Consider the following 13535-nt stretch of genomic DNA (forward strand, 5'->3'; position numbering starts at 1 on the left):
TATTTTGTTTTTTTGCTATTTTTAATTTCTAAATTTGAATAGAAGTAAAACTGGTGTATATACTCGACAAATGAAGCAACAGTTTTAGATCAGAGGTTGTTTGTTAGCCAGTTTTCAGACAAAATACAGCTTGTGGGGAGTTTTTTTATTGACTAAAATTATTTACTAGAAATCACAAATCCTGTGTGCGGGGACCAACTTCTTCTGCACAGAGAGAGCACACTGATTCTGGGGCCATTTCCCACCGCAAACAAAGAACCATGAATGTTATTTACTTTTCCCCAACAAAACTAATTAGTCGGATTATCTATTTCCAGCGATTTTCATCGGACTTTCGAATTTCTTATAGCGATTCCTACTTCTATTATTTAAATTCGCTATTCGCAATTCAAATATTCATTTACTGTAATTCTCTGTAAACTCTCCATCTCGTTTCCCCATTTTCTGTGATTTTCCAATCCACATCCTATAAACTAACTTGATTGATTGAGTTCTATTTTTCCCAATTTGACTGAATAATCAAGAGATCGGCAATCATCTCGTTTATCTGCTGTGGAATGTGCTATCTACTTCCGACAGAATCCCTCTGACCTAATATCGAGTTAAACCTAAATTTTAACCGAAGCCGAAATGAAAACTTGCAATTACTCCGCAAAACGCCAGTAAAATAAAATAAACGACTCGACCACTTTTTTCGGTTACAGGTTTGGTCCGCGTTGACCTCTTGGATCGTCCCCATCGACTTCCATGTTCGGGCTACACAGTTACACTTATGTAAAAAACACACAATGCTGGAACATAAATGACGTGTTCCCTTTGCTGAAAAGTATTTCCCTTCAATCCAGTAATTTAGCCGAGCTTCTCACCGTATTTTCAAGGAAATAAGTTGGATTTGTCTAATTTACTTCAAAACTCGACCGATCCTCCATCTTCTTTCATACTTTTTCAATTTCATGGACGCTTCGCCCACAATTCCTTAAATTCACTAATTGAGTTTATCACACACCCTAAACTCTATTTTCCTGTCACACCTTGTAAATCGCAAAGTTGAATTCGCACCAGAATTCAATTTTGCGACTCCCTCTGTCCCACACACTCTACATACAAAGTTAGTTACTTTCCACTTGAAACTGATTAGCTGCTGTGACTGATCCTTTCACTACGACCACGACCAAGCGGTAATATAGGTTACAGGGTGGAAGCGTGAATTAGTATCCATGATGGAGTACAAAATTTAACATGCGCCTGCTGAACCAACGCCAAAAGCTCTCTGCTATCAAATCTTCCACTTCTACGTGCCAATCGCTGGAAATTATTTCTTAACATTTCTTGAGTCTAAAAATGGAAAAAACTGTGCCAATTGATCGTCCAGGTCACAGGGCCACGGAAAGAATTTCAGACTGGATTGACTACACAATCATGAGCCCGACAAAGAAAGAGGACAAATGACCTCTCAGCCTTAATGACTGTGAGAATAAATAGAGGGGCCAATTTAGAGTCGAACAACTACATATCTCGTTTACATAGTATTCCGGGTTCAAATAACAACACCACCTCGAATCTTATTTGGCCACCGGGGGAGAGTAAATACACCTACAAAGGGCAATAGATACCGCAATAACTACAGCTATCAGATGCCCTCAAGATGAGGCACCGAAAAATGATTTCCACAACGCCCACACACGCTCAGATATATCTATGGTAGAAGAAAAATACGTGGCAAATCCTAGCTTAGATGGAACGATGCCGGAGGCGACGATGTCAGGCAGCTTTCAGAGATATAGAATTGGTCGACCTCGGCCCAAAGCCGGGCTGCCTGGAGCTCCTTACTAAGGCAGGCCTAGAGCGGATATCGGTTGTTACGCGAGGTGAAGCGAATACCAGAAGCAATATCCTTCCCAAGTCCACTCAGCTACTGACCTATGCTGACGGTATTGATATAATAGACAGAATAACCCGAGATGTAGAAACCGACTTCATTCAGGTTCAGTAGACGGCATGGGATCTGAAACCGTTGAAAATTTCTCCTATCTAGGGTCGAAAGTTGGAACTATTTCAACTTGTAACAAAAAGATTGGCGATCCCGTAGCCCATTATAATGAAGAAATCTCTGAGCGACGCACAGTACAGCGAAAGTATGGAAAATATGATAAAAAATCAAAACGATCGAGTTTGTCGTTTATTTGCATTGGTTTCGCTAACTGATGTTTATAAATTTGTATAGCTGAAAACAAATTTATTTCAGATTCAAAATTTAATAAGAAGTAAATAATGTACATATTGATTTTTTTTACAAAATAAAGTATGAAATACATGATTTCCACAGAAATATCTATCCTTTGTCTTGAACTAACCACTTTGATGTAGGCAGTTGGTAGTTCATGTGTAGAATACATTCAAAAAACCTGTTCCAAACCCATCAATTCAACGCCCACCAGGCTTGCATGTTCTTTTTGGAAGACGAATTTGATGGCCCGGCAGTAACTTGCAATTCCCAATATACTCTGCGCTGTCAGTTGAAAGAAGTTGCAAAAGAAACTGCGCAAGCGGAAATTTTATCAGCAACATTTTATTGTGTAACAAAGCCTTTTTTCCAAATTTAATGAATATAGGCTAGGAACGCAGTCTTTCTGCAGACCGTTAATCGTAGACCTCAAAAATATATACTTCCATTCGGACAAGTCAACGTATAAAACTGGTGCCTGATGAATTTTGCAACAAAGCGTAGCACGATTTTTGCTGACTGCGTCCAATTTTCTTTCAAATTTGAGGTAAAATTACCTACTTATATCGCAGATTTTCCCTTGACTCATCTACATTCAATATCGAACATAGTTTTCCAACAGTGCTTATTCTGTTATTCTTCTTCCATTCAAAACAACTCCGCCGGACGTCTTTATGTTATGGTAGCTCCGCCTATATAACTGAAATATGCAAAATGTACAAAAGGATATTTGGAAATATTTTTAAAAGCCTTTCAAACTTACAACTTCAATAATGGTAATGGCGGTCAAAGGGTAGTATAGGTCCCAGGGCGAAACGTGGATTGGTACCCACGATGAAGCATAAAACCTGAGAAACGCCTACTGAACCAACACCAACAGCTCTACAACCAAACCTACCGCAGTATCGCACGAAAAGCGGTCCACAAACATACGTGGGCCTGTCCAGACGGGATCACTTTCATAGTGATAGTGAATATCGAAGCCATTCACAACAAAGCCCTCCGCAACACCTATAAGAAGAAAATGGATGCCGCAATAATCGCAGTCAACAGAGGACCTGGAGATGATGCATCAACAAATGTCTTCCCAATCACCTGAAGAACGTTATCATTGATACGCCCACAAACAAACTTGGCCCCAGCCGCAAAAGGAGTCGGAACGGCTGGTTTGACGATGATACATTCATTCAGCTAGCAACGGAACGGAAGAATGCCGCATACCGAGTAATGTTGCATTCTCAAAAAACGTGGGCACGCACAGAGACTTATCACGAACTCCGTCGAGCGGAGAATCAACTTCACAGACGGAAAAAGGAAGCCTGGGACAACCAACGTCTGTGAACTAAAAAAGTACAGGGAGTAACCGCACCAGACGCGCAAGTTTTGCCAATAAGTCACCAGGATGAAGCCTTAACACCTCGATGCTCATCCTGCCGAGATTAAGAGGGAAACCTGATTTCCGACAAAATGGGCATATTGGAGCGGTGGGTTGAGTATTTTGATGAACTGCTCAACAACCAAAATATCGGCGAGTTGGACGTCCCACTAACTGAAGACAACGGAGAAATACTGCCACCATAGAAACACAGAAGAAACAGCTCGTGCAATTCATCGGCTTAAAAACCATAAGCCGACAGGACCCGATGGAATTACAGCCGAATTGGTTAAAAATGGAGCCAACCAATTACACCAAAGGGTTCATCAACTGATGCTCGAAGTATGGGACAGCGAATCAATGCCTGACGACTGGCAAAGAGGCATTATCTGTCTCATACATAAAAAGGGGGATATCACACAGTGGAACAATTATAGAGGTATCACGTTGCTGAGTACCATCTATAAGATATTCTCCTCTATCTTGCTAGTCCGGATAGCTCCATATGCTCAGAACATCATTGGCCCATACCACAGAGGCTTCACTCCAGGCAAATCAGCAACAGATCAGATTTTCTCTCTGCGGCAAGCAATGGAAAAACTGTTAAAATATGGCAATCAGTTTCACCACCTTTACATCGACTTTAAAACCGCCTATGATAGCATAGCCAGGGTAAAATTGTACACAACCATGAGCAAATTCGGTATCCCAACGAAATTGATAAGACTGACTATGGTGACTCTGACCAATGTGCGAAGCCAGATAAAAGCAACAGGATGACTCTCGAGATCATTCAACATCAATACCTGGCCTTGGAGAAAGTGATACGCAATGCCGATGTAAATGCGAGAGGCGCCATCCTCTCCAAGTTCACCCAACTACTGGCCTACGTTGACGATATCGACATTATGGGAAAAACAACCCGAGATGTACATCCAGATCGAGCAGGCGGCGTGAGATCTTGGACTGCACATTAAAGAAACCAAGACGAAGTACATGGTGGCAACGTCAGCGCGAAAACCAAAAGAACGAACAACATGGAATCGCACTGGTCAAACGAAAACAATGAACATAGGAGACTACAACTTTGAGATCGTTGAAAATGTCTCCTATCTAGAGTCGAAAATCACAACCGATAACAGCTGTGACGGTTGTTGGCTGCCAACAGAGCCTATTTCAGCTTACAAAAACTGTTTCGCTCGAAACGTCTCACCATAGGATCAAAGCTCTTACTGTACAAGACTATGATCTTGCCAGTGCTTATCTATTCCTCGGAAACTTGGATTCTTAGCAAAAAAAAACTGCGAACTATTGGCCGCGTTCGAGAGAAGAATCCTCCGAAGAATTTTTGGCCCCCTACATGAGGATGGACTATTCCGTAACCTATTTAACGACGAAATCTATGAGCGATATCACGACCGTCAGGTAGTAGATAAAATCCGGCTCAACGGGTTGCGGTGGGCTTGTCAATTAATCCGTATGGATGAGGATTTGCTAGCCCGGAAAGTTTATAAGGGCAACATCTATGGTAGAAAAAAAAGACGAGGGAGACCCTGCTTAAGATGGAGCGATGGCGTAGATCAGGACGCCAGACAGCTTTTAGGGATATCGAGGTGATGGACCTCGGCGCAAAACCGGGATGTCTGGAGTTCCTTATTAAGACAGGCCTAGACCGAATACCGGTTGTTCCTCCGTTGATGATGATTCTAATTTTACAGGCTAGTAGCACAATTTAGTAACCGAAACATTTTATTTCACAAAAACTATTTGAAAGTATATACCCTACCGAGTACATTCTGTAGTTGGATATTCAAAATATGAGGCGTTTCACACGAAAGATAAAAGGCGACTGATGTAGCGATTCTTTAAAAAAAAGAATGATTCCTTAACTTTCGCCATTATTATTATTACATTATTACCTATGGTACACTCGAATTTAACAACCGTCCAACGTCCCCTTGTTAATACCAAATAGCAAAAAACTCGCCAAACTGTATTTCAATTTTTTCCACTAGAAGGAGCTTCTTAAGCCAGGTTTGGACCGGAAACCGATGTTTGATGTGTGCGTTGATGATTTCAAACAAACAACGAAAAGGCGTTTGAAGGGATTCATCAAATCAGAAATTATCACCACAATTTTAATACTCCTAGGTAACGGACGACAGGTTTAAACTTCTTAATTTTCTAACCTTCCCGATATTTCCGCCCTCAATTCCAAGTGTTCATGGATTTTCTACCAATGTTCCACTTCGTTCGTGGATTTCCTGTGAATTCACTATCTCAGCTATTCATTGTTCCTCTTATTTTCAATAGTTTGCACACCAGGATAGTGAAATGTATATTTCGGTTCTTTTCCACCTCCTGCAATTTCACTTTTCTCCGTCAGATATTGGCATTTAAAATTTGGTGTTCCACCATCGACTCCTCTAACCTCTGTGGAATTTTCAAAGCAATACCACGGTCGTCTGATTTTAGATAAAATTCGGCTCAATAGGTCATGATGCGCGGGTCACTTAGTCCATATAGGTGAGGATGATACTGCTCGGAAATTCTATAAAGGCAATATCTATGGTAGAAAAAGAAAACATGGCAGACCCTACCTCAGATGGAGCAATGATCACAAACTTTACTCTTTTTCCACATTTCAACCAAATAATTTAGATTTTCTTCGCGATTTTTGAATGATTGGCTCCACATCCTCTTTTTCGAGAAGTGAAATTGTGCCAACGGAGTTCACATCGCAGAGAAGCTTAATAATAAAGTGAAAATGACAACAAGAAAGAGGAGAAAATAAACGAACTTTCTTTCAAAATATATATTTATTTCAGTCAATAAGAATTCATTGGAACACTTCAATTCTAAAAAAATCTGGTGTTAATGCCGAATTTCATAGAATTTCTTAAATTAATAATCAGTAGATGGAATTTTATTGCTTATTATTTACAAAAGTGGTAAGCTCTCCATAAAAACGAAACTTTCAAAGTAAACCTATATTTATTACAGATCTAAAATGCAGTCAGTCTACTTAATCGAAGCAAAACTTCTCTATGTTCAATGTGCCTTTTGGAAAAAGTCTTAAAACGTGTCCATTCTTCACCCAATCAATTATAACCGACTTCGGTGGCAAATGTGGAATCATAGAACTGAAAATAAATTTCAATAACAAATACTAAATATGCACATTCAAATAAAATTGACAGTTACCTCAAGTAGCCATAAACCTTAGGGGAGAAGTAGTACAATGAAATTGAGAACACTTGCAAATCTAAGTCGCCAAACTTCTCCATACTAAGGCGCTCTTTGATCTGTGATAGTGGAACATCTTCATCCGAGTCAGCTCCCTTTTCTTCATTGTCATCCACTCTTTCTTGTTGTAGCTGTTTCAGTTCATTTTCTAACGCCGTGATTGTAGTGTCCTGATTCAGTTTCATTTCTAATAGGGAACAGTAAAGTTTTTCATTTCTTCTTGCATCATCGGTCTTCTTGCGCAGCTTCTCCTTCAGATATGAGGCGTCGTATTCAGTGACTGGTTCATAGTCACTATCAAGTCTTTCGTTGGGATTGGGTGTTTCGAATATCGGTACGGATTCAGATTTTGGGAATCTCTGGCCTTCATCTTCAGCAGTTTCTTCACCTTCTGAGAAAGCTTCCTTTTTTATAAACGTACTATCGCTGTTGTCTTCACTAATATAAGATTCCTCATCAACAAATGTCTCCTCATCAACTTCACGCTTAATTTCGGATATGATGTGTTCGTCTACCTCCATCGGGATGTTTTCCATTATGGTAACAATATAACGAAGAAGAAGGTATTATCTGCGAGGCAATTGTTCATTCAAAACAGCGCAACCGAGTCTTTAAAAAAAGAGAAAATAATTGAATCAGAAGCTAAATTCAACCTAAATAACAACAACTAGAATTACTCAAAATTACGTGTAATATTCAGTTCCTAATACTTAGTGGACTATATTTGGAAATCTAATGATTTTTCGTATTTTTCAAGCTTAATTTTTCTTATATGTATAATATTTCAATTGTTCATGATTTAATCTATGTTTATGCTTCCTTGCATTTTTTGTTCGTATTCATTTCCATATTCAACGTCTTATATGCAAATTATTTCTCGTCGCCATAGGTCCCATACGCAGGGAAAATTCTTTTCAGAGATGAAATTTTTCACAATCATCAAAACAACATAAACCAGTCCTGAAACACTCCCAGGACATTAGTGACTAATTAATACTCAGAATTTGCAATCAACTATGATTTGGTTGCCATTGCTTTACGGTGAAAAAAGACGAAAAATTGATAAAATTGCGTATCGCGTAGACATTTTGGAAGCTATATAGTACTCTACGCAATTTGGGAAGGAGTAATGAATGGCTTTTATTCACCAGACCTAACCCTATGAAACCATGGCATTTGGTCAACTTGGTAATTCAATGCTATGCTTCCTCACCGAGGGATCAACGATATTCTGTCGAAACGATGCAAGATTTTTCTCGGAGACACACAGCATAGCCGAGTCGTGCGGTCTCCCAGGATTCGCTAATGAATTCCAGGCGGAAGAACTGGCGGTAGTGGAAGCCTGTCGATGGTGGGGCATGATCCGAGCCGCAAGCTGGACCAGCAAGCGGTCATAAAGGTTCAGTGGGAACATCCTCTAGGCTGGTAGGGCACTGCGGTAAACCGTTTGAGCAGCACACTTAAAAGTCACTATCGTCTGCATTCCGTGTCATAGAAACAGAGGAGAATGAGCGGACTATCGGACTGTCCAGGCAGAGCACTGCTCTTGGTAGTCGCTCAGTGAACATTACCTGCGTCCCGGTGCTAAATATCAGAAGCGGAATCTACTCACTACTACTACTTAGCAGCCATTGACTTCAAATGGCGAAGGCTTACCACCTGCGTCAAGAGGAAACGGCCCTATTGCAACAAGATCTGATCGCAAGGGATTTTGGGACAGAGGCATACCAGACTAGGGCGGTCTGCGTTGGTCACTGGTCTATCTCCTCTACCCTACAATTTGCATTACCGAAGCTGCGCGGAGGAGAATGAAACCCTCAGGCACTTCCTTTGCGATTGCCTAGTTTTAGCTAGAGACAGACCGCAGGCACTAGGTAAACCATTCTTTGAAGACCTCAAAGAGATCTCTAGTTGTAGGGTAAAAGAGCTGGTTCTAAAGATCTTTGTCGACTGGACTCTGCTCCCCTTGCTCTTATCATAGCAAGTCAGTACAACAAGGACTTTTTAGCATTGATGAAGGGAACAAACGGTTCCCAAAATATTGGTATTTGCAAGAATAAATATCTACACCAGCGAAAAATAAAAAACAAGTTTTTTGTTATTTCAGTACCGACTTCATACATACGTATAGACATATGTCAGACTATTTACTTTAAATATGAAATCAGTGTTGTTGAACGGAATCCGAAACAACGCCCCCAATAGGGGTCATTTGTGAAGTACCAAGAAACTTGTTTTATGTTATCTTTGGCAGAGATGAGATACGTATAAACCATGAAGAAAATAACAGTACCCCTTGGTCCGTCTGCGACGGGCACTGGGAGTTTTCTATCTCGTATATAAAATATACAAGAACTCATGTTTTTCTCTTGAATTTACTTTACATGTTGAATTGATCTAGGTTCTAAAGAGATTGTTCGACAGTTTGTAGCTGGCAAAAATACTCTTGTCCGGATAGCTGAGTGGTTAGAGCGCAAGGCTGTCGTACGGAAAGTCGGGGTTCAAATCTCACTGGTGGCAGTGGAATTTGTATCGTGATTTGACGTCGGATACCAGTCGACTCAGCTGTGAATGAGTACCTGAGTCAAATCAGGGTAATAATCTCGGGCGAGCGCAATGCTGACCACATTGCCTCATACAATGTTCTGTAGTGTACCGTTACGGTCTTGAATGAAGTGCTCTAACACACTTCAAGGCCCTGATCCAACATGGATTGTTGCGCCAACGATTATTATTATTAAAAATACTCTGGCACCGTATATGGTCCTTCATAGTCAGTCTACACATTTTAATAGATATTGTAATTACGATGCCATAAGGAGCGATAAATCTACCCAATAAATGCAAGCTACTTGCCCGTTATGGTAGTGTTTGCTACCCGAGGATCATGCTCTATACTATGGATTGTGTTATTAATCCTACTACATAATTTGGGCCGCCTAAAGTCAATGCAGAATACGAAGCATTGCTTTCCGGATTAATTCTCTGATTACCATAATTCGGCAAATAATAATAAATAGGTTGACGGGCAGACAAAAGTCCCGAAACTTCGATTTGACTAAGAACAGGGAAACTGTCTGCAGTGACGCTAGAAAAGTGCAAGTTCTTGCGGAATCAGTTGAGGCTCAGTTCAATTCCTCTCCGCCTCGAAACGATCCGGCCTTAACTGCGACTCTTGAAGCGACAATTAGAAGTTTCCTTTCCAAACATTCCAATAAGTTAATGACCTTTCCGGCTACAAACGCCGCAGCCAAACCAATGGATTCGCAACATTTTTTGAGTCTTCCACAATTCACCACCTTGACGCACATCCTAAACGGTAGAAAATCAACCAGACCTGACGAAATTACCAATTTCTTCACTAAAAATTCACCCATCGTCTCATTAAAATTTCTTTTAGCAATTTTTAATAACTGCATTAATATTTTCCATCTACTTGGAAAGTAGTAAAAATCGTTGCGATCCGAAAGAAGGGAATATTCTCCGAGCCAAACAATTTCAGACCCATTACTTTGCTCTCCAACCTAGGAAACCTTTTTGAGAAAGCCTGTACAGCTGATCTTGTCCAGCACTGTAATCTTAAACATATCATTCCCAGTCACCAGTTCGGTTTCCGTCATAAACACGGAACGTAACATCCACTGAGCTACCGCCACGACACTGTCGTTTCTAGACTTAATGTCAATAGTAAACCAAACGTAGCCTGTAAATATAGGCAAACGGACTCATATACAAACTAATCGAAAACAATTTCCCAATTCCGATTATCAGTATTTCCATCTGCTTTTTCGAAGATAGGCTGTTCTATGTCAACGTGCGAAACCAATTTTCCGATTTCTTGCCAGTAACATCAGGAGTACCGCAAGAATCCATTTCAGGGCCTACCTTAAACAACACTTTCACGACTGACGTTCTCATTCCTGAGACTGGCACTGACATTACCATTATGCCAATAACACCCTTATCTTCGCGTCAAACCTTCGCCAGAACAAGGCCAGATTTCTCAAGCCATGGCAAATTGTAACAACCTAAAACTCTCCATCTTTCCCTTCGTTGACCTCCTGGCCTGGTAGGGGTACATAGAGGATAAGCACAAGTTACTCTGGTGTGCGATTGTATATAGTAGTTTGAAGCAGTTGTAACTATACTAAGTTAGTAGTAGTAGTAAGTAAAATAAAAACCTTCTGGTGCTTTTAGTGCGAGCGCCTTTTTTGTAAATAAAATTAATGTTTGGTAACTAAGAAATCTGTATGAAGTCTCTAATCATCTGCCATGACTTACGTTGATGGCAGAACAATTTGGACTACACAAGACAATTAATTTGCCTTCACCTCGAAAGCCTGTTTGTGCCCCGTGTAATATGCTCTCAACTCCTAAATTACCAGAAATGTTTGCAGAGTATTCAATATTCCTAAAAACAATCCTTATTAATGTCGTAGACAAAGAGGACAGAATATAAACCCATATTGGGTGGAAAAGGCTCAATACCAAAGCAAAAAGCTCCCGAAATAATGTAAAGACAGTAACTATGACAAATAGTTTCTATTCAAAAGAGGGAAAGTTCTACACTTGATTAACATGATCCAAATAATATATTCGACGGAACCCGGCTACATATAAACGAAATCAAGAAGTTGAAAATAAATGGCATGCCAATGTTTTTATGTATCCTGTTCACTTTTTTTGTGAAATATAGGGAATCTTCTTTTATTTTCAATGAGAGTTGCTTCATTTTCATTATCACCATACCTTAGTGCAAGTGATAAGCCTACAGGAGCGAGGTAGCACAAAGACGTATACAAACATCTGATAAAAGTGAATTCCAACCCCGAGCCACGAAATTGAAAGGCTGACGCTCGAGCGTCACAACGTGCTTACTTCCTTCTAGTTCACTAATTCACCAAATTTAAATATGAATTGAGATTGGCTGTGACTACCTTGACGAAACCTGCAACTGCCTCATTTACATATCGACACTTTACTAATTCTACGTATGGTTTATTAGTTATCTTTATAGTTCTTACCTTTAATTTCCAGAAATTAAATTGCATGCAGCGCCGAGTATGTCACAAAGTTTTGTAAAGAAGCATGCCAAAAGGTTACAAGGACCTCAGATACGCTAAACCACAATTTAGTAAACAAACCGCTCAAAAAAGCGATGTATATAAACTGTCACCATTGACACAAATGTCAACCGCTGCACATAACCTTAACCAGAGAAAGCACAACAGCGAATAACCCGGTTATGATCTACAAATATCGACGACGGCGCTGAATAACATGTTGTATTGAACAATAAGAAAGCCCTGTGAGATGAACTGCCAAAATGTGCTGCAGAAAAATCCAAGCGGTCAATTTCAAGATCAAAAGTTCTTGAAAAATATCTTTTTTTTTTCACAAAGTAAGATCGCACTTGGCGGTAAGGACGATTGCCCATAATAAAGTTTTCGATTTCCCTATGCCGGACCTTTCTATTATTAGTTGAAATCGTCGATAGATTCACTCCTGCATTGCACTCGTCCGAGATTATTACCCTGATTTCACTCACTGGTACCCGACATCCAATCACGATACAAATCCCTCCTGCCTCCATTGAGATTTGAACCACGACCTTCCGCTACGACGGCCTGGCGCTCTAACCACTTGAGCCATCCAGACACGTACTATTATTAGCAAAGCAATAGTAGGTCAAAGTTTTCTATTTCATAAGAATTTACTACTCTTTAGCACGGAATGTCAGTATCACTTTAAAGGTAACCAGTCTGGCATATATAATTCATATACGAGTATACTCCGAACTACTAACTACCTACAAATGAAATCCGCGTGTAATATTCTCACATATGGAATTCACAAAACCATTTATGCCCGAAACGTAACAATGTGTTGAAAATGATATTCGTGTTCGTTACGTTATGTTGCTCACCATTATGGGAGAGGATGGGTCGCACCGCGCTAGCAACCACCAACTGAAGAGTCGGCAAAAGGCAATGTCGGGAATGGTTCGTTCACTTCGAATCAGGTGATACCAGCTTTGAGGACAATCCAAGAAGAGGGTGGCTATCAGATTTTGACGCTCAGTTGGTTCTACCAAACATGAAGGACCGAAAATTTCAAAATCGGTCAATTAAAAACCCTCTATCGTTTACGAGAGTTTGGTAAAGTGTCAGAATTGATTGGAAAAGTCCCTAATGAACTCTTGAACAACAACAATAATGAACGTGCCCGAATTGGCAGGAAAAGATCACCCAAAACGAACCAAATCGAACCAAGCGACTATACTGAGCATCGTATCATGGAACCTACCGCGAAAAAGAGCTGCCTTCTTATTCGCCATACTCGTACTATCCCATATAACTGCGCAGTCGATGAAAATAATGGGATCTGGTTAGTCGTGATCATCTATGGCAACGACCAATGAATATTTAAGTTTTTAAATAAAATGTGTCAATCTGGCTGGACTGACGATAGGCTGAGTTTAGTACAGTTCTTGTTACTCGAAACTTGCCTGACCGTATGGAGTATATTTTTGCAGCGTCGTGAGCATTTAAAACGGAAAAAATTGAAATGTAAGCAAATAATGCAGGCACAGAAGGATCGTTATTTAGAATTTGCACGAGAGCACGTACTTTGGTCGGGATAGCGGCTGAGAGTCGTTTTTTTTCTAAAGAGAAACAAATTTCGACAATA

General features: G+C 40.2%; 1 protein-coding gene and 1 long non-coding RNA gene across 2 annotated transcripts; one reads left to right on the forward strand and one right to left on the reverse strand.

The window, feature by feature from the left end:
* Positions 1-6381: 6381 nt before the first annotated feature.
* LOC119654434 lies at positions 6382-6772 on the forward strand. Its single transcript, XR_005249820.1, has 2 exons — positions 6382-6550; positions 6603-6772. It is a non-coding gene; the product is annotated as an uncharacterized LOC119654434 (long non-coding RNA).
* Positions 6489-12227, reverse strand: LOC119654433. Its single transcript, XM_038059833.1, has 3 exons — positions 11870-12227; positions 6804-7454; positions 6489-6742 (listed from the first exon to the last, which is right to left on the reverse strand). Exons 2-3 carry the CDS (start codon positions 7379-7381, stop codon positions 6625-6627), a joined length of 696 nt encoding a protein of 231 aa, XP_037915761.1. The 5' UTR covers positions 7382-7454; positions 11870-12227; the 3' UTR covers positions 6489-6624.
* Positions 12228-13535: the final 1308 nt, after the last annotated feature.

Source organism: Hermetia illucens, chromosome 4 (assembly GCF_905115235.1).
Source record: "Hermetia illucens chromosome 4, iHerIll2.2.curated.20191125, whole genome shotgun sequence".
NCBI classification, from domain to species: domain Eukaryota; kingdom Metazoa; phylum Arthropoda; class Insecta; order Diptera; family Stratiomyidae; genus Hermetia; species Hermetia illucens.